General features: G+C 60.4%; 1 protein-coding gene across 5 annotated transcripts in view; it reads left to right on the top strand.

The window, feature by feature from the left end:
• The first annotated feature begins 7,080 nt into the window (after positions 1–7,080).
• Positions 7,081–25,823, top strand: part of SH3BP2 (SH3 domain binding protein 2) — a 35,853-nt gene continuing 17,110 nt past the window's right edge. Inside the window, exons 1-4 of one of the 5 annotated variants that reach the window (XM_086705589.1) lie at positions 7,122–7,205; positions 22,045–22,094; positions 22,333–22,487; positions 23,067–23,144. Coding sequence is in view for 1 of the 5 variants with exons in the window: in XM_025921858.2 (XP_025777643.1) it covers positions 24,717–24,799 (83 nt within the window). In the remaining 4 variants the exon portion in view is untranslated. Of the gene's footprint in view, positions 7,206–7,579; positions 7,604–22,044; positions 22,095–22,332; positions 22,488–23,066; positions 23,145–24,081; positions 24,800–25,823 lie in introns of those variants that run through there. The other 4 variants (XM_086705588.1, XM_025921859.2, XM_086705590.1 and 1 more) reach the window with 4 other exon arrangements.

Here is a 25,823-nt window from a genome sequence, read left to right as displayed (position 1 = left end):
TCTTTTTTTAAACATTTTAGATCTTTGATCTGGGGTGAAACTTATTTTGGCATAAGATGGGAGGTGGGCTTTCTTTCTCTCTCTCTGATGGTCAGCCAGGCATTCCAACCCTATCTGTGAATGCATTGAGATAAACAGACACAACTTTGCCCTTAATTTTTTGCAGTATGAAACAAGAAAAAAAAAAGCAATCTTGTATTTTTTAAAAATTTTTTGATGTTTATTTACTTTTGAGAGAGAGCGCAAGAGAGCAGCAGAGAGAGGGAGACATAGAATCTGAAGCAGGCTCCAATCTGTCAGCACAAAGCCCAAAGCAGGGCTCCAACTCACAAACTGTGAGATCCTGACCTGAGCCAAAGTCGGAGGCTCAACTGACTGAGACACCCAGGCGCCCCAGCAACCTTGTATTTCTGTGTGTCTCTGTGGGAGCTGCCCACACACAGGCTCTGAAGCCAGACTTGCTGAGAGCAAGTCTCACACTTCTGAGAGCCCCCGTTTTCTTATCTGAAAATGGGGCTCCCTGCCATCCCTTGGTGGGTGTGGGATGAGCTGGAGGAAGGGATGTGAGCAGGTGCTCAGGGAAGGCCACGGGTGCCCCCCTGACTGGGCCTGGTTCAGCCACACCTCCCCACTCCCGTGAGCCCCGCCCCACTCCCCTCCTGGCTTTCCTCACATGCTAATTAACCCCAGTTTCCCTGTGAGATGGAAGCATCTGCTTTTGGAGTCCTTGTCAAGCACTCTGCTCTTCCTCCCCCCAGCTTCCCCCCTCCAACCCTGCCCCCCCACCCCACCCCTCCTCACAGCCAGCTCTGGGCTGGGCACTGCTCAGAAGTTCACTGTAGGTGGGCCATATTCATCTTTCCCCAGTCCCACCACTGTCGAAGACTGGGGAGAAGGGCAGGGGGCTCAGAAGCAGGGCATCCTGGACCTAAGCCATTCTAAGCTGCCGTGGTGGGCACAGGCTGAGCACTGCGTCTGGGGCCCAGGAGGCTCCCCCTCAGCCCAGGTGGGGATGGGAGCACAGGAGGGCATCACAGTGTCAGGTGCAATTCGTGAGTCCCACTGATTGATTGGCCCGAGGGTGGCACATCTGGAGGGGTGGTGTACCCAAACCAGCAGCTGCGGGCCTCGGAGCTGCCCAGCATGGTTAGGAGGCCCATGAGAGTGGGGACTGAGGGCCAAGTCCACTCAGAAGGGGGAGAGGAGTGGTGCCCCCTGGCAGGCGGCAGTAGGCCTGGTGAGACTCTCCCGGAGCCCCAGAGGGGCCCAGCTGGGCAGGAAGTTCTGGGAGCCTGGTGGGGCAACTCCCTCGTTCACTCCTACTGAGGCAGGGGCCTGGAGGACAGCCACGTTCCTCTTGGAGGTCTCCCTTCCTGGGAGGAGCCCTCCCAGGCTGCTCCTTATTCCTCTTACCCCTGGTGGAGGAAGGCATACTCCCACCTCATCCCAGTGTCCACTGCTGTTGGGGAGGGCCACCTGTCCCCTGACCTCAGGCAGGGTGCTACGTGGGGCCCCCTGGGGGTGCCAGGAGGCCTTCCCATCCTGAGGACCACAGCTTCCCCTCCCCAAGCCCCATGGGCTTCCCCTGCCAGCCCCCGGGGCTTCCCCTGCCAGCCCCCGGGCCTTCTGGAGGTCATGTGGACAGCAGGGTGCAGGAGCTTGGAGTGGGGGTTTGCAGAGGAGGATAGAGAAGGCTCCATGTGTACAAACACCCACCTCCTCCACACCACCAACTCCGGAAGTGGGACCCAGAATAGAATGGGCCACTTTCAAGTTCCAAATTGGGCTGGGGGTGGGGGCTGAGGGCGGGGTGGTTGGTTGTAAAAATAGAAACAGGAGTGTGTGCGTGGGCTCCACGTCCTCTACCCATGGGGTTGGTGTCTAAAAATAGAACTTCCTAGTGGGGCCGGCCTGACTGTTGTTCTCTGTGGAAAATTCACCCAAACAAATGCCTAGGAGGGCAGAGACAGTAGTGGCCTGGGCTTCGGGGGATGCTGCTGGGCTTTGCTGGCAGGGGGCAGCCCATTTGGGGAGGGGAGGTGGGTGTGCAGGGAGCCCCACAGTTCAGTGGTCCTTCTTGTGTGGGGAGAGTCCTCCCAGGCCAGCAGGGCCGGCTGGGTTCTGTCGTCCCCAGAAAGGCTCCTCTGACTACATCACCCTACACGTCTCTCAGGCTGGCCGAGAAGGGAGCCAGGCTGAGCCACACACTCAAGCCAGGCCAGTACCAGGCATGAGGGGCAGAAGGCAAAGCCAGATCCAGGCACTGCCCTCCAGGCTATCACAGTGGGCAGCCCACCCAGAAGCCCACAGACAGGGCTTGCCACCGGGGGCAGCCTCCGATCAGGGCCCAGTGCTGGACAGTGCTGGGATGCAGAGCTGACTGACAGGGCCCTGCCCCCGGCACCCCTGCCTGGTGGGGGTGGTAGCTAGAAGTTCCAGCCAGGGCTATCCAGAGGGGTAGGTGGGGCTGGGCTGTAGGTGGGCTTGTGCAAGAATGCAGCGTGCGGGAGGCCTCCTGGGGCAGTGGTACTGAGCTGCTTCTCCCAGGAAGGATGCAAGAGGGCTAGGAGGCAGTGGGGAAACCAGCTGTAGGAGTTCTGGCTTGGAGTCTGGATGAGACTCCCCATTTCCACCTGGCACTCAGGCATCCCGTAAGCCACGGCCTCCACTGTCCACCCTCTGGCCCCCGCTCCTGCTCTACTGGTCTCCCCTGGCCACCAGCAAAGGAGGGTAAAGTGGAGTGAGGGAATGCTGGAGGGTGGGCCCGAGGTTCAGAAATAGCCTAGAGCTGAGGCTGACCACTCCCGCCCAGCCCGTTCTCCTTGCCAGAGCACATACCGCTAGTGAGTCCCCTGGAAGAGGCACCTCAGAGCCCAGCAGCCAGCACCCCCTCCCGCCTTACAGCGTCAGTCCCTCTCTGTCACCTGCTGGGCCCTGTGGCCAGAGGCCCTGCTCCTGCGGTTCCAAATGGCCTCCCCCAGAGGGGCCTGGGACAGTGGGAAGGGCACTTGTTCCCTGCTGTTCCAACTGGCAGGCAGACTGCCAGAGGGGGCAGTGGTACAGCCAACGGCCTTGGCCCGGCCCGAGAGCAAGCCCACCAAGGTGTTCCAAGCCCCTTTCCTTTCACCCCATAGCCAGGTTGGTGAGGCAGTACTTAGTATGACTAAGGGCCACTCCTGGGGTTGGGATGGGTGAGAAGGTTGATGTTTCTGGGTCCTCTGGACACCGCTCTGCCTAAGCCCGCCCCTTCCTCGCAGCTGCCCCTTGAGGCCTTTGTCTATTCATCCTACAACTGTTTTTTGAGCATCTACTCTGTGCCAGGAAGGCACTGAGACCCTGGAGAGGCCGCAGTGATGCAGTCAAGTATGGTCCTGACCTTGTAAGATGACATTCCAGAGGAGTCCAACCATAACCAATAAAAATATATAGGGATTTAGGGAAGGGGTAGAAAAGATGTGTGTGTGTGTGTGTGTGTGTGTGTGTGTGTAATAAATCTGGGGAAGACTGATGTAGGAGCGAACAGCAAGTGAAAGGTCTTGGGGCAGGAATGTCCCTACAGAGCTCCTTCCCCAGCAGCAAGAAGGCCAGTGGGGCTGCTGGGGGTGGGAAGTAGGGAGAGAGGAGCTCAGAGAGGGAACAGAAGTGTTGTGCAGACATGTGCCCTCAGTGAGAACCCAGGTATTTGCTCTGGGAGATTCCACAGTGGACAGGTAACATGATCTAACTGACATTGTGACCGAATCCCTCTGTTGTGACATTGGATACTGTAAGGCAAGGACAGGAGCAGGAGACCAGATGAGAGAGGATGGTGTGGTGAGGGTCTGAGAGGGGTCAGGATTCTAGATGGACAGAGTAAGCATAGAGTTAAGAGGAGGAGAGGCGTGAAGAATGAGGCTGGAGATGGGGAGGGCAGGGGAAATGAAGTGCCTGCTTTCCAATGTGTTAAACCTGAGATGTTTGGAGATACCCTGGAAGACATGGCAAGTGGGCCCTGGATCATGAGTCTGTGTGAAGCCTGGTGGTCAGCACAGAGGCTGGTGATGTGACTTTGGGCATGGTATGGCCAGGGCTCGTACGGATGTTGACAGGGAGTGAGCCGCTTAGAGCTCCAAGGTTTTGGGGGAGGAGTGACCTCTGGGCCAGCAGCAGATCTTGCCCCTCAGCTCATCTTAATCTTAACCACCCTCAGACTGCAGCTGCCGCCAGTTGTTCTGGGCCCCGGCACAGCCCACCAAGTGCACAGCCCTGGCTACCCTAGTGATGGGTGTGGTAGAGGGACTAGCCCTGCTCTTTGGTCATCATCCCATGAGCGTGCTTCACGTGACACTGGTGTGCCTCTAACGTGGTCCTGCTCTAGGGAGGCCTGCCCCACTCTTCTCCTCTGGCCGGCCAGAGCTCGTTGCCTCACCTCTGCTCACCTGCGGGGCCGGGCCTGCCTGCACACCCTCCCCGCAAGCCAGAGCTGCCTCCTCACCAGCGCCGGCCCTGCCAGCTCCCACGGGGACCCCTGGGCGCCCGGCTCCTCTGGCCTGTGCCTCCTGTACTCCCTAGCTTGACAGGCTGCTTTGAGGTGCACTGGGGTCCCAACCAGCATTCCCTTTCCCCCCAGGGCCTAGAGTTAGACTGGCGAGGAAGGACAGCAGCAACCTGAGCTCTCGATTCTCTCCAAGGCAGGGGCTGCACACTCTTCCCCATTCGGCTGAGATCTCCTGCACACACAGGCAGTTTGCATTCCTGGGAGATATTTCTCTGGACCACCTGGTTTGTCCAAACCATCTGCAATGAGCCTCTCTGTCGTCACCCACCTTGGAGTGTGGCATCTGAAGTCAGCCCCTGCCCATCCTGTCATGCTGTCATGCAGGGGCTGGAGGCATGGATGTCTGGCTTTTTCCCACTCTGTTCCAGGTCTACCCCCTCCCTAGCCACCCACTCCAGAAAGAGGTCACTCATGGCTGACACAACAATGTCTGCTCATGTGTCTATCTGCTCCTTCCTACAAGAGAGAAGCAAGAGCGAGGATTTCCCTGCATCACCTTGGGGTCCCCAGGACCCAGCAGGTGTCAGCACTTGGTCTGCTGAACTGCCAGAAAACATGTATGTCCAGCCACAAGGTAATGAGCACTGTGTCAGGAGCTCCAACGCAGCCGAGCCGGCACTGAGCCTCCTTCACATGGGGCCCTGTTCCAAGAGTGAGGTGCCACGTGGGATGCTAATGGTGGCTGAGGCCAGCCAGTTCCACGGTGCTTCTGTGGGCCTGGAGGGGTAGAATTTCAGAGTCTCTGGGGTCTAAGTTCAGCCCTGACAACCAGATTCAGTTGTGGGTGGGTGGGTGGGTGGAGTCACAGACTGGGGGCAGGGTGAGGGGCGGTGCTAGGCCAAGCAGGGAGAGTATCTCCCTGAGATACCTGAGTACACCCCTGAGAGGGGGCTTTAGGGCTGGGGTACCAGGCCTTTGCTTGCTCCTATTCTTCCCCCAGCTTTTGCCAACTCTCCAGCAGATGCCCCTTCCCCCATTTCACAGATAGAGAAACTGAGTCCCTGTTGGTTGAAGGCTTTCCCGTAGCCTTACCAGCCTCCGACTACCCCTTCCTTACTTAGCTTTGCCCCTTCCTCTCAGGTGGTCTTGACTTCATCGTGGTCTCTTCCTGGTGGGCATGGGCCTGACCACTTGGTTTTCTGGCGTGTCCCGGGCAACTTCTCTGACCCCAAGTGTGTCTCATCAGAGAGCACATGAACTGTTGCAGCCAGGTCTCCCCTTTTGGGGGCCGGGACCGTTGCCAGGCAGCTCAGGGACAGGTAGACAGCGAGGTGCCTAAGCTCTGTCCAGCTGCAAGTGGACAGCCCCCCTTGCCCGGCAACGTCTCCTTAAGGCCCTCAGAGACCTCAGCGTGGGCATGACCCAGCCCCTGGGTGACCCCCATGCCTGTGTGGTTCAGAGCCATCCAGCCCAGCCATTTCCCCCTGCTGGACTCTGGCCCTTCGTACCCAGTGCAACACAGAGGCAGACCTTGGCCTCCCACCTGGGCAAGACCCAGCCTCTGCTGGGCTGGCCTTCTGCTCCCCCCATCAGCCTCTTTGGGCCCCCAGATAGATCCTGTCCTTCCTCTGCCCACAGCTTCCTAGGCTCTGGGACCAGGATCCAGCCTCCACTCATCTTGGAGATGAGCCCTGCCTCCTCCTCCTCATGCCCTAAGCAGTGAACCCCTTCCCCAGAAGGCTTCCCTCACCTGCAAGCTTGCAGGCATTGTTCCTTCTCCCTAGAATACCTTTACTCTATCTCCACTGCTCACATTGTCTACCTGGCCCTTATGGTTCCCTGCCCCCCACTCCCCAGGCCGGGGAGAGCTATTCCTCCCAGAAAGGCCCTTCCCCAAAGAGACCTGCCAAGCCCCCTTCCTCCACTAAGCCCGAGCCCCTTAAACAGGGTTATTTGGGTGTAAACCTGGATTGTAATCCCCCCTCTCTTCCTCAGCTATTGGGAGTGGCCTTGCTGCTGGGAGCTTCCCAGGAGGCAAAGTAAAGAGTACCCTATTTTCTGGGCCTCACAGTGTTGGGGCCAGATCCCTGGGCCTTAGGAGTCCAGACCTGGTCCACGGGCTGTGTCTTGGTTTGGAAGCAGCTGAAAGTGCCCTGGCGGCTCTTTCCTGACAAGGGCGAGGTTCCAGAGGCTCAGTTCCCAGCAAGCCCTTCTCTGCCAGGGGGGATTCAATCCATATCTCTGCTCCGTACCTCCTGATCAGAGTCAGACTCTTGAGTCAGGGGTCGGATCAGGGACATATACCACCTCCTCCAGCAGGATCAGGATTGCAGGGTTGAGAGGGGGGGCAGCGCCACCTCCAGGGGGGCCACAGTGTCAAGGGCGGCCTCGCAGAAAGAACAGAAACGCTGCTCATTCGTTCCTATTTGCATTTACTGGGCACCTTCTGTGCGCTATGCACGGACGGCGTGTCTACGCCAGCAGCGGACGCCCACCTTCTCCTCCCCGGGGCGGGGGCGGGGCGGGGAAAAGACCCAGCCCCGCCCCCAGCCGCCGCGCGGCAGATAGGGGCGGGACCCAGAGCCTGGGAAGGCGGGGCCAGGCTCGTGGGGAGGGGCGGGGCCCTGCGGGGCGGACCCGGGCGGGCCCCAGTGCCTGGCCGCGGGTCCCGCGGGCGGGAGCCGCCGCCGGCACGCAGGGCCCGCGGGCCGGGTGCAGAGTCTCACCGGTAAGGCACAGGCGGGGCGCGATCGAGTCCCCCGGACCGGCCCGGTTTCCCTGGGCCAGGGTCCTCGGCGCTTCTGCCCGAGAAAGCGCGCGGGTTCGGGGGCTTGCACGGTGTACCCCGGAGGTCCAGGGGTGGAGGGCGGTTGCGTCGCGTCGGGCCCGCGTACCTCTCTTTGTTCTCCCCCCTCCCGCTCCCCCCCCCCCGCTTCTCCTCCCCCCCGCTTCTCCCCCCTCCCCCGCTTCTCCCCCCTCCCCCGCTTCCCCCCCCCCCCACGCTTCCCTAGGCCCTTGGGGCTCGAGGGCCCCACAGCGCCCCTCCGCCCCCAGGCGACCGTCCGGACCGAGCCTCCAAAGGCTCAGAGCGGAATTTGCTCCCACCTCCTCCTGGTAATCCAAAAGGTGAGAGGAAAGTTGCTTATTGGAGCTGATTCACATTGAAGTGTGAGTGACTGACAGATCCGTGGCTCTGGGGAGTCTGCAAGTCTTATTTGGGGAAACAGTGCCAGAGAGGGTGGCAGAGAGGATGGGAGAGTTCGGGGTTGGGGACAGCCTCCTGAAGGCCGGTCTCTTCCAGCTGCGCAACACTTTCCTGCTGCTCCAGGCCTTGGCTGCCCCTGGTGAGGTGGTGCCGACCTGGGCTTCCTCTGAGAGTGTTGGCAGGGACTGAGCTCTGATGCCCTGTGTCAGCCTGGGGCCGGTGCTCTCTGCCACCCTTGGTGACCACGAGCGCCTCACATCCCCTTTCTGTGCCTTCATTTGTTCATCTGCCAGTGCTGGTCATGTCTGTGCCTTGGGCTGGTGGCCAGACCAAGTAAGCCGCCCCTCAGAAGTGGCTCTGGCCTGGGATGAGGGCTCTGTGTGGGACTGCTGGGGTGTCCGTGTGCGTGACAGACGTGTGATCTTGCTTACGAGGCGTCAGCCAGTCCCCAGCACAAAGGGGCTCAGAAAATGTTACTTGCAGTGACAGCTATGATGGTCATGATGACATGTGCAGACTTTTTTCTCAAGAGTTGGGGGACCAAGGGGACATGGTGAATCCTGGAGTGGGAATAGGGTCCCAGGTTCTTGTCCAGCTCAGCACTGACTCAGTGTGACCCCCAGGGGTCAGCCCCCAATCCTGTCCATGCCTGGCTCTGCAAAAGCAGAGGAGGGGGCTGGGCCCCATCACCTGCTGGAACCTCCTGCCACTGTGTCCTTTACCCAGGAGGGCCACACAGGGCGCTCCTGGGAGTCAGGGCTCCACTCCTGGTGGAACAGGGGGCCAGGGTGGTGGCTCTGATGGGTAAAGACTGTCAACCTCCCCTTCCCGACCTCCCCACCCCTGTTACTTGGCTCTGTGTCCCATACTGGAGCACACCTGGGCAGAGGGAGCAGGCAGAAGGGCAGACAGGTAGATGGTCCAGGCCAGTCCCTGTCAGCTGTCTGGGAAGAGGGTACTGATGGGGCCCTGGCCCTTTCAGGGAGTCCCTCAGGCCCACAGAGTCAGGAAAGAGCCCCCCAAGGAGGCTGGCCTAGGAGAGAGAGAAGACAGATCGGGGGATGCAAATGTGTTTTGTCCCTTCCTATTATTCACATGGACAGAGGGAAATGAGGTGCTGAGTGAGCCCCTGCCGTCCTCTTCTTCCCCCTCCCCACCCCCCACCCGCAGGCAGCCCTGCAGATGGGAAGCCTGAGGGAACACAGACAGATAAGGTGGCCCAGCTTGGTCACAAGGGGCTGGGTCCTGGGTTTGAGTTTGGCCATGTCGATTTATCAGCTGTATGATCTCGTCCGGGAGATCTCGCATTGCTGAGTCTTGGTTTCCTCATCTGTAAACTGCGGTAGTGAACCCCTACCTAGTGGGTGGTTCTGTACGTCTGAGGGGCTGGTGGTGGCTCATGGTTGGTGTTTAGTGACTGTGAGCCTCCAAACTGAACAGCAGGGACAGCTGGGCCGCCTCTGCTTGGGAGTAGGGGTAGGACCAGACATGGAAAGGCCTGGGGGCAAAGGGCAGGCTCTGCTTGGGTCTCGTGGCAAAGGCCTGAATCTGTGAGGAGTGGCCAGGGTTGGGGAGCCACCTGGGTCCTCCTGGCTTCTGTCCTTAAAGCTCTGTGGTGAGATACCCAAGGTCAGTGACTGGCAAGGTAGTAGGTGGCCTCAGTAAGTTCCAGGCACATGCATATGTGGTCCTTAGGTACCCCTGGGTAGTGCGGCCAGCCTGGGCAACCTGGCTGGTGGGCTACAGGTGGCCTGTGCAGGCAGGGGTTGCAGTCAAAAAAGAGGGGGGCTGTTCTCTGAGCCATGGTGGATGGCCTTGGAGGCAGGGACAGACTGAGCCAAAGGCTGGAAGTGGGAAGGGTGGCAGACCAGTTTGACCAGAGTGGCCTGGTGTGTGCCGGGTATGGTGAGGGCATAGATGGGGCAACCCGTAAAAGGGCAGAGGGGCTCTCAGAATGCCCCCCAGGGTAGGTGGTCTCTCTCCAGAAGGCCTCTGGATCTCTCCAGTGGCCTTGACTGGGCATTCACGGGCCGGGGCTGGCCCCATGTGTGGACCACGTAAGTCCCAGCCAGAGGTGGCTGGGGCGGTGGGGGGGGGGGGGGGGGGGGAAGCACATTCTGGGCTCATCATAGCCTCGGGCAGGCAGGCCCAGCGTTTCTGCCAGACCACCTTTCTCACCACCTCTGCAGGCCTGCACAGGGGAGAGTGGACAGGATGGTGCCTCTTAGTCTCAGGCCAGGAGACCTGAAGCTCCTTAGTGACACTCTGATACTTCCTGACCCTCAGGTGACAGAAGCCCCTGGCTCTGGCTCACACTGAGGGATTTGGCCTTGGGGGCCAAGCTCCTGAGCTGCACGTGAAAGCCAGGAGCAGTACAAGTGAAATGAATGCCAGCCCTGCTGGGCTCTCAGTGGGGAGGGGCTTCACTGTGCTTGAGGTGACTTCCAGCTCTGAGGCCACCTGAACGGTCAGCCTCTGCTCACCCCTGCCCCAGAGTGTAGGCCGTGCTGGATCCTGATGGCAGGGCTGCTGTTTCCTTCACCCCTGGCCCACGTGGGCTGGCCATGCCAGGTTCTAGTAGTCTTAGCCAGCTGGTCTCCCGGGATGGGGTTGGTGTGCTTGGTTGCTGGAGGCAGTGTCCTGGGGAGGTCAACAGGGCCTGTGGAGCTGGTGGGGCATCCGTGTGGTATCCACACCCCTAGCCCTTGCAGCCATGTTCTGATTCCGAGAAGTGCCCTGTTTCCTCGTGAATCAGATGTTTATTGTGCGCTCGCTGAGCCCAGGGTGGGGATGGCCTGCTGCCAAGCATGCCTGTTCCAGGCCACTGAGTGGGGTGTGGGTGCCTGCCTGCTGGAGCCTGCAGAGGGAGCGAGGTCCCCGCCCCAAGTCTGAAGTGGTGGTGATGGCTGTGCTCCCCCACGGAGGGGCGGGGAACTGAGCCTGCCCGGCAGGCTGTGTCCACTTCAGGTCTGAGTGACTCCCTGGACTTCGGTCCTTTCCGTGTGAAATAGAGTAAAACCAGTTCGAATGCCTGATGTCCTTGGGAAAAGTGAATGAGATGCTGCCTAGGAGCCCTCATGGGCATCTCGAGCCCCATGAGGGGCTCCATCAAGGCCGCACTCCCAGACCCCGGGCCAAGACATTCCTGCCCTTGACCTTGCACAGACTGTGCAGCTCCATTTTGAGGGTTTCCTCCAGCCTGGCCCGAGGTGATGTTGTAATCTAGCAGCCCTGTTCTGTAGTTGGAGGGCCACGTGTCTGCATACCCTGGCCGGACTTGAGGCCCCACCCATGTCCTGAGCTACACTAGGAGCCAGTCAAGCTCCTAGCCCTCAGTGCTGGTTGCCCCCAGCAAGGCGGGGAAAAAGTCAGAGGTAGACCTTGGGGCTTGGAATGCCAGGGTGGGGCCTTGGCTTGTCCCCACAGTCCACTTGGGGCTCTGGCTGGGGGCCTGGGCCCTTGCCACCAGGCTTCAGCCCTTGCCTCTGGAGCAGAGGTGGACCCCTTCAGAAAGCTGCTGCCCCCAGCCCTCTGCTCCTCTGCATATGCTGGGTGCTCTGTGTACCATGGCCTGGTTAGCATGGGCGCCAGGAGTAGACAGGCCTGCAGGTGGAGGGCAAGACCCGCTGGCAGATGCCACACGAGGCAGCTTGGCCTTGGCCCACCCTGCCTCTCTGTCCCTCAGAAGTAGTTTAATGAAAGGCCTAAGTGTCTGTCCTGCTTGATGCTTAGGGGACCCTTTCTGGCCAGTAACCGGGTGCCTCCTCTTAGCCTCCCAGTTCATTGCCTGGTCACCGTGTTTACTGGGAACTCATAAAGGACAAGGTGCCCACATAGGCCTGGTCCGGGGGTGGGGGGGTGAGGTGCATGTGGGCCCCCCCACAGGGAAGTCCCACTGTGGAGCATCCCAGAAAGTTCAGAAGGCACGGCCTCAAGTGCCGGCGGGCAGGTGGCACCAGGGCGGGGCAGGGCAGGGCCGGGCCCTCTTTGAAGTTGGCTTGTTACTACCTGCCTACATTTAACTGTCCGCTCAGCGTCTGAGATGAATCCGTGCCGTCATCCTGGAACCCTCTGCTGCCCAGCTTGGTGGAGTTGCCAATCAGATAACCATGGGTTGTTTGTTGTGCTTCGGCCTCGCTCAAAGGTTTCTGTCATCATTCCCCACCCCCCACCCCAGCTGACTGCCCTGCCCCAGCTCTGGGTTCCAGATGCTCTCAGTGGCCCCAGCAGGGTTCAGATGGGGAGACTGAGGTGGGGTATCCTGGGGGTCCCACCCTAAATGGAAGCAGTTCCTTTCTCTGTGGCTGTTTCCCTTCCTGAAGATGTGTGTTAGGGCCAAGATTGGGGTCAGCCTGAGCTCCCCTGAACTGCAGGCCACTCTGGAAACCCAGTCTTTGGGTCCCAGGGAGCCAGTCCCCGAGGTGGAGTTGGTGTGCAACCAGCAGGAGAGCGATGAGGAAGGCCCCAGAAGCCCCAAGTGGACAGGTGTGAGGACCACAGCCTTGTGTCAGAGCTGGAGGGAGGTGCACCAGGGCACTCAGCGCCTGCCTTGTCTCCTGAACGTCCCTCCCTAATCCAGCTACTTCCTTTCCTCCTATTTGGGGCCGGAAAGGGAGAAGCCGTTTGTGTTGGCTCCCTGGGATCCCTGATAGCCAGGTGGACACAGCACTGGGGGCCTGGCCCTGACAGGCAGATCAGTGGTCAGCTGGGCAGGCAGAGGGTGCAGTGGCTGTGTCTCCTAGCCCTCAGCCTAGGATGGGAGGTGGCCTGTCAGGCCTAGAACGTCTAGGAATGCAGGAGGTGCTAAGCAGGAGGCAGGGTGCTGTGAGCTGGATGTAGCAGAGGGCCTCAGAGCCCCTGCAGTTGGTGTCAGGCCACCAAGGCCTCCCTGCTGACCCACCCAGCTCGGGTCAGAGCTGATGGTGCTTGGCGGTAGCCCCTCAGGCTCCAGTGTTTGCCTCCCTGCACCCTACCCTGTCTCAGGATCTTGTCTGCATTGTACCCCCTTCCTCAGGCAGTCCTCCTGTCTCTCCAATCTGGCTCAGGAAGGATATGCTCCTCCGGGGACCTTACCCCGACACTGCTGCCTGGTATGTGACAGGGCCGGGACCACCAGACTCCCAGCGCTGGCTCCTTGCCACAGCAAGCTACTTGGGGGAGGGGGGGCATGGGAGCAGGAGACTCTGGAATCATTTCCCTCCCAGCCCAGTTTGGTTCCAGACCGTGGGCTACAGCTGCCAGCGGAGGGCGATGCCTGCCCTTAGGTCAGGGCTCTGTCTCCGGTCTGGTGCTGGGGTGTAGGGAGCGCCCCAGGCTGGGAGCAGGTCTGGGTTCTGTCCCACCTGGGTCAGCACCAGTGGTCCACAATGGAGTGAGGAATGGAGCCCGTCTCCGAGGCCCTGACCTGTTTTGGGGTCCTGGGCACCTGGCCTCGGAAGGTCTGCCACCTGGGGCAGGGGCTCTCTGAAACCAGTCTTCCCATCTTCCTGGGACTGTGATGGGAGGGTAAAGTGCTGTGGTTGGTGGTGGCCATGTTCACTGCGGAGGCAGGAAGCTGCTGAGGAAGGAAGAAGGTTGAGAAAGAGATCCTACTCCTGAGGGGATCTAGGAGGCCCTGCCCCGAGCTGAAGCTTCCCGACAGCCAGGCACGGGGGCGGGGGTGGGGGGGCAGCTGTTCCGGGGCCAAGGTCTTGGGAAGCAGGAGGAGACTGCCCACTCCAAGCCCAAGCCAGCGGCCTCCATGTTGAGTCACGCACCCCCTCAAAAACCTGCACGGAGCCCTCCTGGGTGCCTGGCCTGGGGGTGGTCCTGGCCCTGCTAGTGGGCAGCACCCAAGAACGGCACAGGAGGTGCTGTGGGGGGATCCATGATGGGGCCTCCTTGGGGTGGGAGCAGGAAGGGGAAAAAAGGGGCCAGGCTAGGGGCCCCGCGGTGTGTTGGCATAGAGACTCTGAAGGAGAGGCCTGGAGAAGGCAGAAGGGGTGCAGAAGTCAGGCCCGAGGGCATGGGAGGGTCTCGAGCAGGGGTTGGTTTCTATTTTCAAAGTTCACTCGGGTCTGGAGATGCTCCCACATGCGCAGCCCCCCTGAGGCAATGGCTGTGAAGCAGCTTGGGTGGGAGTGGGGGGGTTGGAAGGGGGCTTAGGCAATTAGGAGAGCTAGGTGTGTGGTGGGGAGAGGGGGTCAGCTGACCAGGGTGGAGTCAGTGACCGCAACCCAGCGGCTGTTGGGCCTGTGGGGGAGGCAGTCCTGGTCAGACGGGGTAGCGCTGGGCCCTGGTGCTACTGACTCTGCACCGCCCCCTCCCCCCCCCCCCCCCACGTTGTTTGCTGGCTTTTCTGGCCCACAGTGCTGTGACCCCACAGCTGTCTCCCTGGGGATGGGGAGGGTGTTCCTAGAGCACCCACCGAGCCGTACCCCCTCCCCCTCCCACCCAGCAGGCTGCCCCAGCCAGGAGGAGGCCTAAGGGGCCGGCACCCAAGAGCTGGGCTCTGGGCTCTGCTGGCCAGCAGAAGCCTCCTTGCCTCTGGTGCCTCAGTTAGACTCCCTGTCTCTATTGCATGTGGGGATCTGAGGGAGTTCTCTAGGGCTCTGGCTCAGGGCTAGGGTGTGGGGTGGGGGTGGGCAGACGGGAGATCTCCGGCCGTGGGGCTCACACAGGTCTGGGCTGTGGTGGCTGGGGGTGCCGACCAGAGCTGTCTGTGCCTCAGGAAGGGCCCGGCCTGGGATCCCTGGGCAGCGATGGGGTAAGCCCCTCTTCCTGCCCTGCGTCACGCTCTGAGAACCCTCAGGGAGCCATGCCCCAGCCTGATTGTGGGGCATCAGGGGTGTCTTGGGGTGTTCTGAACTGGGGCCGAAGGCCAGGCAGGAGTTTGTCAGATGGGGATGATATGAGGAGGTCAGGGAAGGGGTGTGAGGTGTGCACTGTGGTTGAGCACCAGCTGGGTAAGGACCTTGAACTTGAGCCTGAGTGTGATCACCTTTGAGAACGTTGAGAACCACCTCTCTGCTTCGGCTCAGAGCCAGGAGAGGGTGGGGTGGGGGGACAGGAGGGTGGGCCTGGGGCACGGGATCTCACAGGACACCTGGCCTTGGAAAGGGGACAGTGTGCAGGACAGCACGGTGGCTGGACGTAGACCCCCTGATGGAGGGCCCAGACTGCTCGCAGGGGAGACTGGGGCCTGGGCTCTTTTCCCGCCAACCTGGGCCCCCTGCCAGACCCTTTTCTTCATTGGGCCTCCGAACAATGGGGCAGTATGAGGGCGCCTGGGAGCAGTCTGGTCCCCCTGTGGGGGGTCTGTGCTGAGGGCGCGGGAGGAGCCAGTGGCTGAGTCATCCTGTCCAGTGCCCAAGCCTGGGTTCCCAGGCGAAGGAGGAACACACTGCTCTCAGTTCCTCTAATGGGGGGCTGACCTGCTCCCCCTTCCCTCTTCTGCCCCTCTGTCCGGCCTCTTCCTGTGTCCTCTCTCTGGCTCCCTCCCTCTGGACCTGTCTCTGTCTCCCTGTCTCTGTCCAGCCAGAGACCGAGGCCTGGGAGTGGCCACAGCATGCTTCCCCAGGCCCTGCCCACTGTAGCCCCGACAGGCAGGCTAGCCTGTCGCCTGGGTGTTCCCCTTTGCTGGCCTGTGAGTGACCTCAGAAGGTCACCGATGAGAGGGCAAGACCAGGCGGGTGTGAGACCTCCCGAGGCCAACCTAAAATTTACCGATGGATACAATGTGACCAAAAACAAAAGACAATGCAATAAAATTAAAAAAAAAAAAAAAAAAAAAAAAAGAGGCAACAAAAAACCTCAGAAAGTAAAAAGTAATCAACAGCATCAAAGAAAAAAATGGTTTGAAAACAGCTTAAAAATGTTCTGTTGGGGATGAAAGTATAACAGTAGGTGGGTTAAGAGAGAAGAAAGACCTCACTGTAAAAGGCTGAAATGAGCAGAATGAGAGAGAGATTTTGTCGTGTAGACTCCCTGCTCTGTGTTCTGGCCTGGGGCAGGGTCAGCAGGAGGCCAGAACCCCATTGGACAAATGGTGACCTGGGGTTCCTGGTGAGTAAGGAGTCCCTGGAGGATCCAGATTGGGGGCCACACCTCATGACCCTGCCCTGACCTAGCAGCGCTGAGCCAGTGAAATGTTGTAGAGTGCTGAGGGACACCACGGTTTCCCGTGGTCTAAGGGAGGCCACCGTGGCAGGAAAGATACTAAGGAGAGGGGTGGTGGGACAGATGGCGGAGTGACCAAGGCCACTGACTGCTGCAGGGGTCAAGGCTGTGTCCCTGGTGGCCTAGCCCAAGATGCCTTGTCAAGTGGCTGCCAATGTGGAGGGCTCACACAGCTGCCTTGGCCTGGCACAGGTGGACAGCAGGTGTCCTTACAGTGTGCCCATGATGGCTGACCTTTGGTCTCTGACTTCGGCTCCCTCGAGGAGCAGTGGGGCTGGATCTCTCTGGCTGCCTCCTCTACCCACATCCCTCCCTAGCATCGGTTTCATGGCCTTGGCATCCCTGCTGTGTTCCCTTCTTACACCTTGCCCTGGTACTGAGATCTGGGCTGAGTGGGTGCCCTCTACCCTCAGAGGCCCTGAGACCCAGTGTTGGGACAAGTGGCTGTCTCAGAGTTCCAGCGAACGGTCGGTCTTCTTTGGTCCTCAGGGACCAAATAAGCCCATTTGCACCAGGACCCCATTGCAAATCAGTGAAACTAGGCCCGGAGCCTAAGCCTGAATGGGGTCCCGGCCTGGGACCTCACCCTGGGGACAGGCCTGGGATCTCATCCACACTCAGCTGGGCATGTGGCCCTGACAAACAGCTCTGAAATGAAACTGCTTTTGTCCCTCTGGTCTGAGGTGCGTGTTCCCTCCTACCCCAACCCCAGGCCCTTTGCACAAGTTGCTTCCCATCCGGGACACCCCCCGTGTGGTTTCCGTGCTTGGCTACTTCATGTGGAAGATGGCTCCAAGGATGCTGGCTGATGTGTCACCGTGTCTGGGTGGAATGGTGGTCACAAGGACATGAGTCAGAAGTGGCTGCCTCCCCAGCAGATCGGGAGCCCCGCTCTGGGTGGGGCCAGCTTGGATCCTCGGGTGAAGGGTGTGGTGTTTGCCGGCAGGTGGCAGTGCCCTGACTGCCTCCCTCTGCCCCAGTACCAGGAGAACTTGGGGGTTGCGCTAATGCTCTGTGCAGGACAGACCAGCACCCCAGCCCATCCTGGCCCAGTGGTGGGCAACACTTCCTGCTCTCAGTTTTATTAGCTACCCAGTGGGGTTCGGCTCTGGCTCTGTAGGGGCCCCCCCGTTTCTGACGGAGATACTGTTTCTGGGATATCTGATGGCCTGCTCCTTCACTTCATTTGACTCTCTGCTGAAGTGTGGACCTCTCCATCCACACAGCCCTAGCACTGAGCGCCGGGCCTCCTCGGTTCTCACCCCGCTGAGCCTGCCAGCTCTCGGAACGGCCTGAGTTACCAATGGAGACCCCGAGGCTTCGGCTTCTGCTTCTTGCCAGTCCTTATTCTGGGGTGAGCACTGTCCCTCCCCCTGCAGCACTGGCAGCAGTGAGCCAGGCTCAGGCTGAATGTGTCCCGACTGGGCTGTCCCTGGGCTTTGGACGTGAGTGTAAAACAAGCAAACCCTGAGCCCACAAGGACAGGCTGGCATGCACCAGCACGCTGCACGGTCTGTCCCGCCCCCTGTGCTGCAGCCTCCTGCCCAGAGCCTGGGGCCCCCCTCCCGTTGCCCTCTGGGCTGGTGTGTTTTCTGCCCAGGTGGGAGCCATTGTGGGGCTCCTCCTCTCCCTTCGCGCCTCTGGGAGCCAGCCTCAGCAGGAAATGCCGGACTGTGTGGTGTGGGTGAGGTGGCTCTGGGCTCCAGGCCCCATGGGCAGTGCCGGCTGGATGGCTGTGCTGCGGCCTTCTTAGCCTCCCTTTCCTCATCGGGAGAGCAGCAGTGTGTACCCTTGAGCAGCTGGGGACCGCGTAGGCCACGGAGCTGACACATTGGTGGACATTCCAGGCCCCTGCCCTGGCCCGGTGGCTTGGCCATCCGTAGCGGGAGGGGACTACAGGAAGGAAAGCACCCTAGCCTTCGTGACCCCCTGGCCTTGGCCTCAGCAAGTGGGGAGTTTGCCCCCGTGGGATGTGCGTGCGACACAGGGGTCCCCAGGAGGGTCTGGTTGATGGTAGCCTCTGTTCCTGAGGAGGCCGGCCTAGGGCTGGTGGCAGGAACCAGGCCCCCTGTTGGGGAGGCAGGCCTTGCACCGAGCACCAGAACTGCCTTCTGGAGCCTTCTGCTGCCCAGTAGGATGGGTGCTCAGTGAGTATGTGCTGAGGGAGCCGATGTGGCATGGCCTGGGAAGGACAGAGGGGGAGCAGACTGGATTTGGGGAAGTCTTGGTCTCTGTGGATCCCTCATCTGGCCAGGGATCAGCTTATCTCTGACCAGAGAGGAGATGGTGTCTCTGTTTCTGGGTATCCTGCCAAAAAAGCAGATCTCCTGCCCAACCACATTCCCTGGACCCCTGGAAGGTCAGCAGCAGTGTTGGGCAGTCTTGTCGGCCTAGGGCCTGGCCCACCAGGTGCTTGGGGTGTGAGGGTGCCTGGTCTGGCCCCACATCTGCTCTGTCGGTGACCGTTGCCAGCCTTGCTTTGTGGACGAGGACACAGGCTGGGAGAAGTCATTCTGGGGAGGGGTTCAAGCCCTGCTTGGTGGGCACCAAAGCCCCTATACTGGGCATATGTCATGTAGCCAGAGGCCCCCAGGGGTGGAGAAGTGGGGGTACTTGAGGCAAGAAATGAGCGTCCTGGGCTGGACGCCATGGGGAGTGAGGGGCACCCAGCTAGCCAGGGATGCAGTAGCTCATGCTCTAGAAAGTACTCAGTGCCTGCTTCGTGCTGGACACACTGTGGGGGGTGGACATGAGGAGTGACCGTCCTCTGGAGCCGATGCTGAGGGAGGGACAGGTGGTCCCCAGACAGACTGAAATGCTCAGGTGCGGGGTATGAAGGGAGGGGCAGACTCTCCCGGGAGCTGGGAGAGGGGTCCTGCGTGTGGTTGGAGGGCTGTGGGTGCGGTGGGTCACCTCTGGGTGCAATTCCCAGCGCTATGGGAATGTGGCTCAGAATGGGGCCATCAGTGGCCGGGGATCCTGGGGTGCTCAAGGGTCCAGACCCCGAGGGGCCGGAAGGGAAGGTGTAGCCCGGCTTCGAGCAGGATGGTTTGAGAGCACACTCCCCCTTTCCAACATGACTGCGCTGACAGTGTTCGCAACAGAACCCCAGTGACCAAGTGCCCCTGGAGTATCCCTGCCCACCAGCTGTGCCAGATGGTCCTGGGGACATCCTGCACCAGAACTGTCAACCCCATTCTTCACATGAGGAAGCTGAGGCTCAGAGTGGGCCACAAGTTTAGAAGAGGGGATTGAGCCAGGCCTGCCCCCTAGGAAGCCTGTGCAGTAACCACTGTGCTATTCTTGCCCACCCAGGTCCTGAGGCTGGAGCAGCCCCTTCATGGGGAACCACAGGGGCAGGAAGCCCTGAGCATCTCTCTTCGGGCTAGCACTTTGGGGCAAGGCTGACGAGAGGCAGGCTGCCTCCGCGGGCACGGGCCAGGGACTCGGGGCACACATCAGTGCTCTGGGACATTTTTTCTTAATCAGTTAAAAGGCACAGACTTGTTTAAGTTCTGATGAACTGAAGCGTGAATCCTGAGCGCCTCTGCTGGCTTGTGGTTTGAGGCAGGAGGGTGGTTCATGCCAGTGACGATGCCAGCGTGGTTCCCCCCAGACCTAGCCTGCCCCTCACCGCAGCCCCCAGTGGACCTTGTCCCTCACACAGGGACCTTGGCCCGGGGCTCCTGCCACCCTCCCTCCTGCCTGCATGCTGCTCCTGCCTGGCCAGGCTCCAGCTCCCTCCTGGGGAGCCTCCCTCTCCGGGGCTCTGCCAGAGGGAGCTCTGCCCTGGGTATGATGAGCCCAGGGGTACCCCCGACTCTGTGAGGGCCCCTAGCTCTGCTCTGCACTCTGCCCAGCTTGGGAATGTTTGCTGGAGGCAGAGACGCCAGGCCAGGGAGAGGAAAGCTCCGGGGTGCTGCGTGACTGGGGCAGCGTCCAGGGATGTGAGGGCCTCATGAGTCTTCTTTGGGGACAGAGCTTGAGGGCCGAGTGTCTCAGAGTAGAAGCCCCACCCCCACCCCCATCCTGACCCAGAAGCCCAGGCCCCAGGGCGGGCAGCCATGCATGTGGGTCTCTTTCTGCACTTCCCTTAATTTTCTCTGCGCTTGGACACAGGAGTGACTGGACGCTTCCTGCCTCTATCCTGGGCAGCCCTGAGACCCTGGGGGCCTTCTGGACCCCAGCACACCGCTGTCTTTCTGGGGACACTGGCAGGCTCCAATGCGTCCAGTTCATCTCTGTTTTGCAGTTGGCAGTCTTGAATATCTGCTCATTGCCGGCCACCCCTCATCTCACCGAGGAGGGATCCTGGGCCATGGATGGGCCTTGGTGGTGGCCACACTGGACATCAGTTCTTGTTCAGGGTCAGATTAACTCTAAGTACACTCTGGCTCTGAGGGATGGCCTAGGCAAGGGCTAGTTACAGCCACGTGAGGGGCATGGCCGTGTGTGTAGACGTGATTCTGAAGCCATCTGTCCCATCTATCCATCTGGGCCCTGCATGGGTCAGGCACCAGCCTGGCTCTGGGGATTCAGCGGGACCCAGGCCAGTGGGGAGTGCTGGGGTATCCGTGTGATACTCTGGTGTATCAGGCTATGCCACTGACGGAGATTTCAGAGAAGGGTGTGAGGTTCTAGATGGTTCTGTTTTCCAAGGATGAGGGAACATTTTGGAGAGGATTTAGTTTGCAGGTAGAAGAGATTGGCAGGTACTGGGAATGGGGCATGATTGATGGGCCTATGTGGCAGGCCCAGAGTTAAGCGCCCAGGGCTGGAAGCAGGAGCCAGACCCCATATACCTGTCCAGGGAATCAGGCTGACCCCTGCTTCATGGTGGAAATGTGCTACGGGGGGGGGGGGGGGGGGGGGGGGCTGGCCAGGGGTGTGAACCAGAGGCAGGAGGAGGGCTCAGCAAGTGTGATGGGTGTGAGCTGGGTGTGGCACCCAATCCCGTGCTTGGGAGGGTAGGAGGTGGTGGGCCAGGCCCGCAGGAGGTGTGCACAGCCAAGGAGGCCAGCTCAGGTTAGCTCCGTCCAGCTGGATGCCCATGGCGGGCGCTGCCCACAGAGCCCGTCTCTCCCTGCAGGATATGCTCGGGCTTCAAGTGAAGTTGGCCCAGGGAAAGGACTTTGGAGAGTCCCTGTGTGTGATAGTTTCCTAAGGCTGTCCTAACCCAGCACCACCCCCTGGGGGCTTAAAACAATAGACACTCACTCTCTGAGTCCTGGAAGGCAGAAATCCAAAATCCAGGGGCAGCATGGCCATGCTCCCTCCGGAGGCTCTAGAGAAGGATCCTTTCTTCCTTGCCTTTTCCAGCTTCTGGTGGTTGCAGAAATCCTTGGCTTCTCTGGTTTGGGGCCACGTCACTCCAATCTGTGCCTCCGTCTCTTCTTTCTCTTGTAATCCAATCCTTGTCATTGGATCTAGGGCCCATCTGGCCAGTCCAGGATGAGATCCCTAACTACATGTGCAAAGGTCCCTTTTCCAAATAAGGTCACATTTGTAGTATCTGGGGACTAGGACTGAGACATATATCTCTTACACTGGGTGACTCTGGGTGGGCCCTGTCCTCTACATCATCCGCTCCCTCTGCCCAGTACCACCCTTGCAGCCCTGCTCTGGAAGGCAGCCTCTAGCCTCAAGTATGGAGAGAAGAGTGAGGCTCAGAGAAAGGAGGGAAGTTGTGTCTACGGGTCCTAGAGCTGGCTCTAGGTGGACCGAGGTCCTGCGGGAGGGGCTGATACAAAACATCTTATTTTGAGAACTTGATGTTTTTCTCCATCGTGGGTGCCAGCCACCCCTCCCTGGGCCCAGGCCCTCCCCAGAGCCCAACAGGCCCTTCTCAGCACCTTCAGTGCCTGAGCTGCCCCTGAAGGTGGCAGATGGGCACCGGGTTGGGCACAGGGGCCCGGGGTGCCTGAGGGAGACCCGGGGCTGGCGTTCCCAGGGACATGGTTCCATTCCTCACCCCTCCGTTCTCTGGCCATGAGCCTGGCCGGTCTCAGCATCTCTGAATGGCAGTGTTCTCACGGTCAGCGCAGGTTACAATAGGACCAGCTTCGTGGGCTGTGAGCACACGGGTGAGGAAAACTCCGTGCCCAGCTGCAGAGGTCACGCTGTGCTAGGTGTTTGCCTTGCTCCTGAGGAGGCTGAAGACCCCAGGAACTCAGAGTGAAATCTCTCTGTCTTGCTTTCTTTTCAGGCTGACCCTTGGCCCCTGCTGGCCCTGCTGGCTGGCTCCCACCCACCCTGGTAAGTGCCCTATGTTTGGTGTGGTGGGGTGGTCCCCAAGCCTGGCAGTTTGACGCACCTGCCCTTGGGGCAGGGGGAGGAGCCGCAGCTGGGGGAGGGTGGGCTAGAGACCACAGCCATGCTCCAGCCTCACGCCTTTTGCTGCTGGGATCCTGGCGTGGGATCATTTCCATGGCTATCTCCAGCACACCGTAAAAGGTCTCGGAGCTGCCATTATTGGAGGGTCCTCTGTTTTCAGGAACATAAATGGCAGTGTTCTTCGCTGCAAGGATAAAGTGATGCCTCAGGAGGTAGGAGGGCACATGAAGAAGCTGAGGCCCAGAGAAGAGCGGCCTGCAGAGGTCACATAGCAGCCCAGGACTCCTGACCTCCACCTCCCAGAGGGAGACAAAGGTTGGAGAAGGGGCCAGCATGGGTCTGACCCCTGATGGGGATCCTATTCCCCTCATGGCCCTCTGCCCCCCCCCACCTCTGCTGTTGTTTAGGCGCGTGGGGACCCTCCAGGGCGCAAGGGCGGGGGAGCTCTGGCTGCTGCCTTGACCTCAGGCCTCTTCATCCATCCACCTGTCTGTCCGTGAGGGGCGGTGCATCCTGGGGAGTGTTGGCTGGCTCCCGGTCCTCGTCTTGGCAGCTTCTCACCCCCACGCCTGTACCCCAGCCTCGCTGGGCCTCGGTCACCCTGTTGCCCCTGGATTCCTCCCCACCCTGTGATGTTGCCCTGAACCCCTGTCCTGTCTTTGACTTCCTCACCCCGGCCCCTCCCAGCAAACTCTGCCTCCCTCTGTCAGATCCAGCCCCCTCCCCTGGAGGCCTCCCCAGTCTAGTGCCTGCTGGGCCTGCCGCCTTCTGTTGACCCCATAGCATGGCCCTTGAGGCCGAGGCCCCCACCCTGGCCCAGAACTGCCCATTGGCTTGTCCTGGCCGGATCATGGCCCAGGAGCTCCTCACCTGCTATTTTATCTCAACCCTCAGCACCCATTTCACAGATGAAGAAACTAAGGTTCAGAGGTACTAAGTAAGTTGAGGCCACAGAGCTGGCACAGGACAAAGGTAGGCTGAGTGTCCAGCTTTAGCTCGCTCTGGGGCCCTCTATCCACCCTGGGCAGACTGCAAAGAGGAAGAAGGGGCAGAAACCCCCCTCTAACCCTCCCCCTTGCTACCTGTCTGTCTGTTGGTGTCTGTCTGTCATGGCCAACTTTCTGCCAAAAGCACAGTCTGCCCTTAGCCACCAAAGGGCATCGAGGCTGGCCTAGGCTTGGGGAGGCCAGGGCAGCCATGCCTATCCTGAGGAGAGCTCAGACACAAAGGTCAAGCCCCCCCATCCTCTAAGAGACAGCAGGTGGTCTGTGACCCCAGATAGGCCCCCAGGTAGCACGAGGACCTTGGCAGATGTCTGGGGCGGTGGACGCTGTGGGAGATGGAGGTCCCCCGGCCTGGGAGCTGCCCTCCAGTGCCCTGACTACAAGTATGTGAGACGGCTAGGTGCCCCAGGAAACTTGGTGGACAAGACCATCAGCAACTCCCGGGGACCCTGTGGTCTGTGGCCTCTCTGACCCTCAAATCCTGCTGTGGGGGGGGGGGGGTGGTCCCAGAGTGCTCCTTCCTTTGGTTGGGCCTGTCCTCTGTGGGAGAGGTATGACCTTGAGACCCAAGCTCAGGAGAAGAGAGCCAGGGGATGTGGGGGCTCAGCACCGAACAGCCTGGGCTTGAATCCCTGCTCCCCAACTTTTTGGCTGTGGATCTGGGCAGGAGAGGCACCCAACCCTTGTGGGGCAGCGTAGGCTGGGGAGGGGACGCATTCTGAGTGGGACCCGGGGCAGGACCGGACAGTGGCAAGAGCATGCTCTGATAGTCGTCAAGCCTGGTGTTGAGAGTGATGATTGCCAGAGGCAGTGAGCCCAGCTCTGTCACAGAGGCCATGCCTGGCTGGGGGAGACGGGGAGGCCTGTGGTAGAGGAGGGAGGGAGGGTGGCAGGCAAATGCCTGGGCCAAGGCTGGGAACCTGGTCCCTTGGTCCCTTGGTCCCTTGGTGTCAAAGGTCAGAGAGGTGGAGGTAGTGAGTTCCCAGTGTTGGGTGTAAGCATCAGCTTCGTGAGGGGAAGGGGCTTCTGGGGCCAAGGAGACACAGTGTGACAGCCCATGGCTGGGAAGGGGCTTTGGTCGTTTCCTGGAGAGAAGCCAAGTATGCAGAGGTGGCCACAGGAAGTGTGTGTGGGGCATCAGCAGGGAGCTTCCTCCCAGGGGACAAAGCTGGTCTTGCCCCGGGGCCCGGAGAGCTGTGGTCTCCGGCTGCAGTAGGGCATGGGGGCAGTGCTGGCTAAAATCCAGCAGGCCTAACAGCGCTGATGGGTGCAGCCCTGGGTCTCACTTCGGCCTCAGGACCTGGGAGGGTAGAAAGCAGGAAGTGCTGGCTAGCTGGGGCTGCCCAGGGACCTGGCAACAGGAAGTCTCTGGAGGGGAGGAAGCCTGGCGGCCACAGGCCCCAGATGCAGCCGGCGGCTGTCAGCAGGAGGGAGCTGTGGACGCAGCTGCCTGGGCAGCACCCAGGACAATGCCGGGGCATCAGGCCTTCCCCGCCTGGGGGACGTGGGCTGTAGGTCCTCCCTGTGGCCCCTGAGCCACATGGCCTCCCTGGGCCTCAGGACACCTGCCCCCAGCCCATCGACAGACAGGAAGAGAACCATGTGCTGGGTCAGTGCTCTCAGGTCAGTGCGGCTGCCCCGGGAACGGGGGGGCTTAGCAGGTGGCGTAAACCCCGGGCCTGTGGAACTGTCCAGGCTGAGCCCTGGACCCCAGAGCCGATAGGCTGTGAGGAGAGCCCTGCGGAACTGGATGGGGCACAGTGGGAGCCCCAAGAGGGAGCCTGTTGCCAGGACACCCCTGCCCCACCATGTGCTACTCAGCCCGCAGCTGGCAGGGAGGTGGGGGCCCAGGTTGGGGGGCGCCTTCCCACCACGTATGCTGCCAGGTCCTGTGTGCGCACACATTGAGTGAGTATGTGTGAATGGATGTGAGTGTGTGTGTGTGTGTGTGTGTGTGTACATGCGTGGACCATGCTTGGGAGCCTGGCATGGAGCTGAGGGGCTGGGGGGCTCTCCGCCTAAAGCCCAGGTCATGCCCCTTCCCTCTGGCATGGCTGCTTGCCGCCTCCCCCCCGCCCCGCAGGAGATGTTTGGTTTTGATTCTCTTGTGGAGGAAGATTCTGGGAAGAGAAAGGGGGAGGGGAACGGAAAGAGGAAAGGGGAAAACAGATGGCCTGGGCGTGACCCCACTGCCACCTAGCGCCTGCAGGGTGCCTGCCTGGGGGCGTGGCTGTGCCTGGAGAGTCCCCCACCGCTTACTGGATGTGTAACTTTGGGCAGGTGACTCAGCCTCTCATCAGTGGTGTGGGGTTGACGCCAGTTCACACGTCAGGGGGTGTCGGGATGATGATGTGGGGTGATCCTTGAGAAGCACAGAGCCTGGCTAATGGTGAATGCCCAGGGCGCTTCTCCCAGCCTCAGGGTTCTAGTCTGTAAAACGGGAATAAAGCATTGAGCCCGTGGGACTTAAGGAGCTGTCAAGTAGAACATTCTAACCTATGCCCAGGCTGCCAGCCTGGGGCACGGGGGCCACCCACAAAGGGTCTCGGGAGCCCCTGGAGGCTGTGCGTGTGTGTATATTTACGAGTGAGTGAATGAGTGTGTGTGTCAGTGTGAGTCCATAAAAGTGTGCATGAGTACATAGTAA

This window comes from Puma concolor, chromosome B1, assembly GCF_028749965.1.
Source record: "Puma concolor isolate L17-30 chromosome B1, mPumCon1.1.hap2, whole genome shotgun sequence".
NCBI lineage: Eukaryota > Metazoa > Chordata > Mammalia > Carnivora > Felidae > Puma > Puma concolor.
This window is presented reverse-complemented; position numbering and strand designations above follow the sequence as displayed.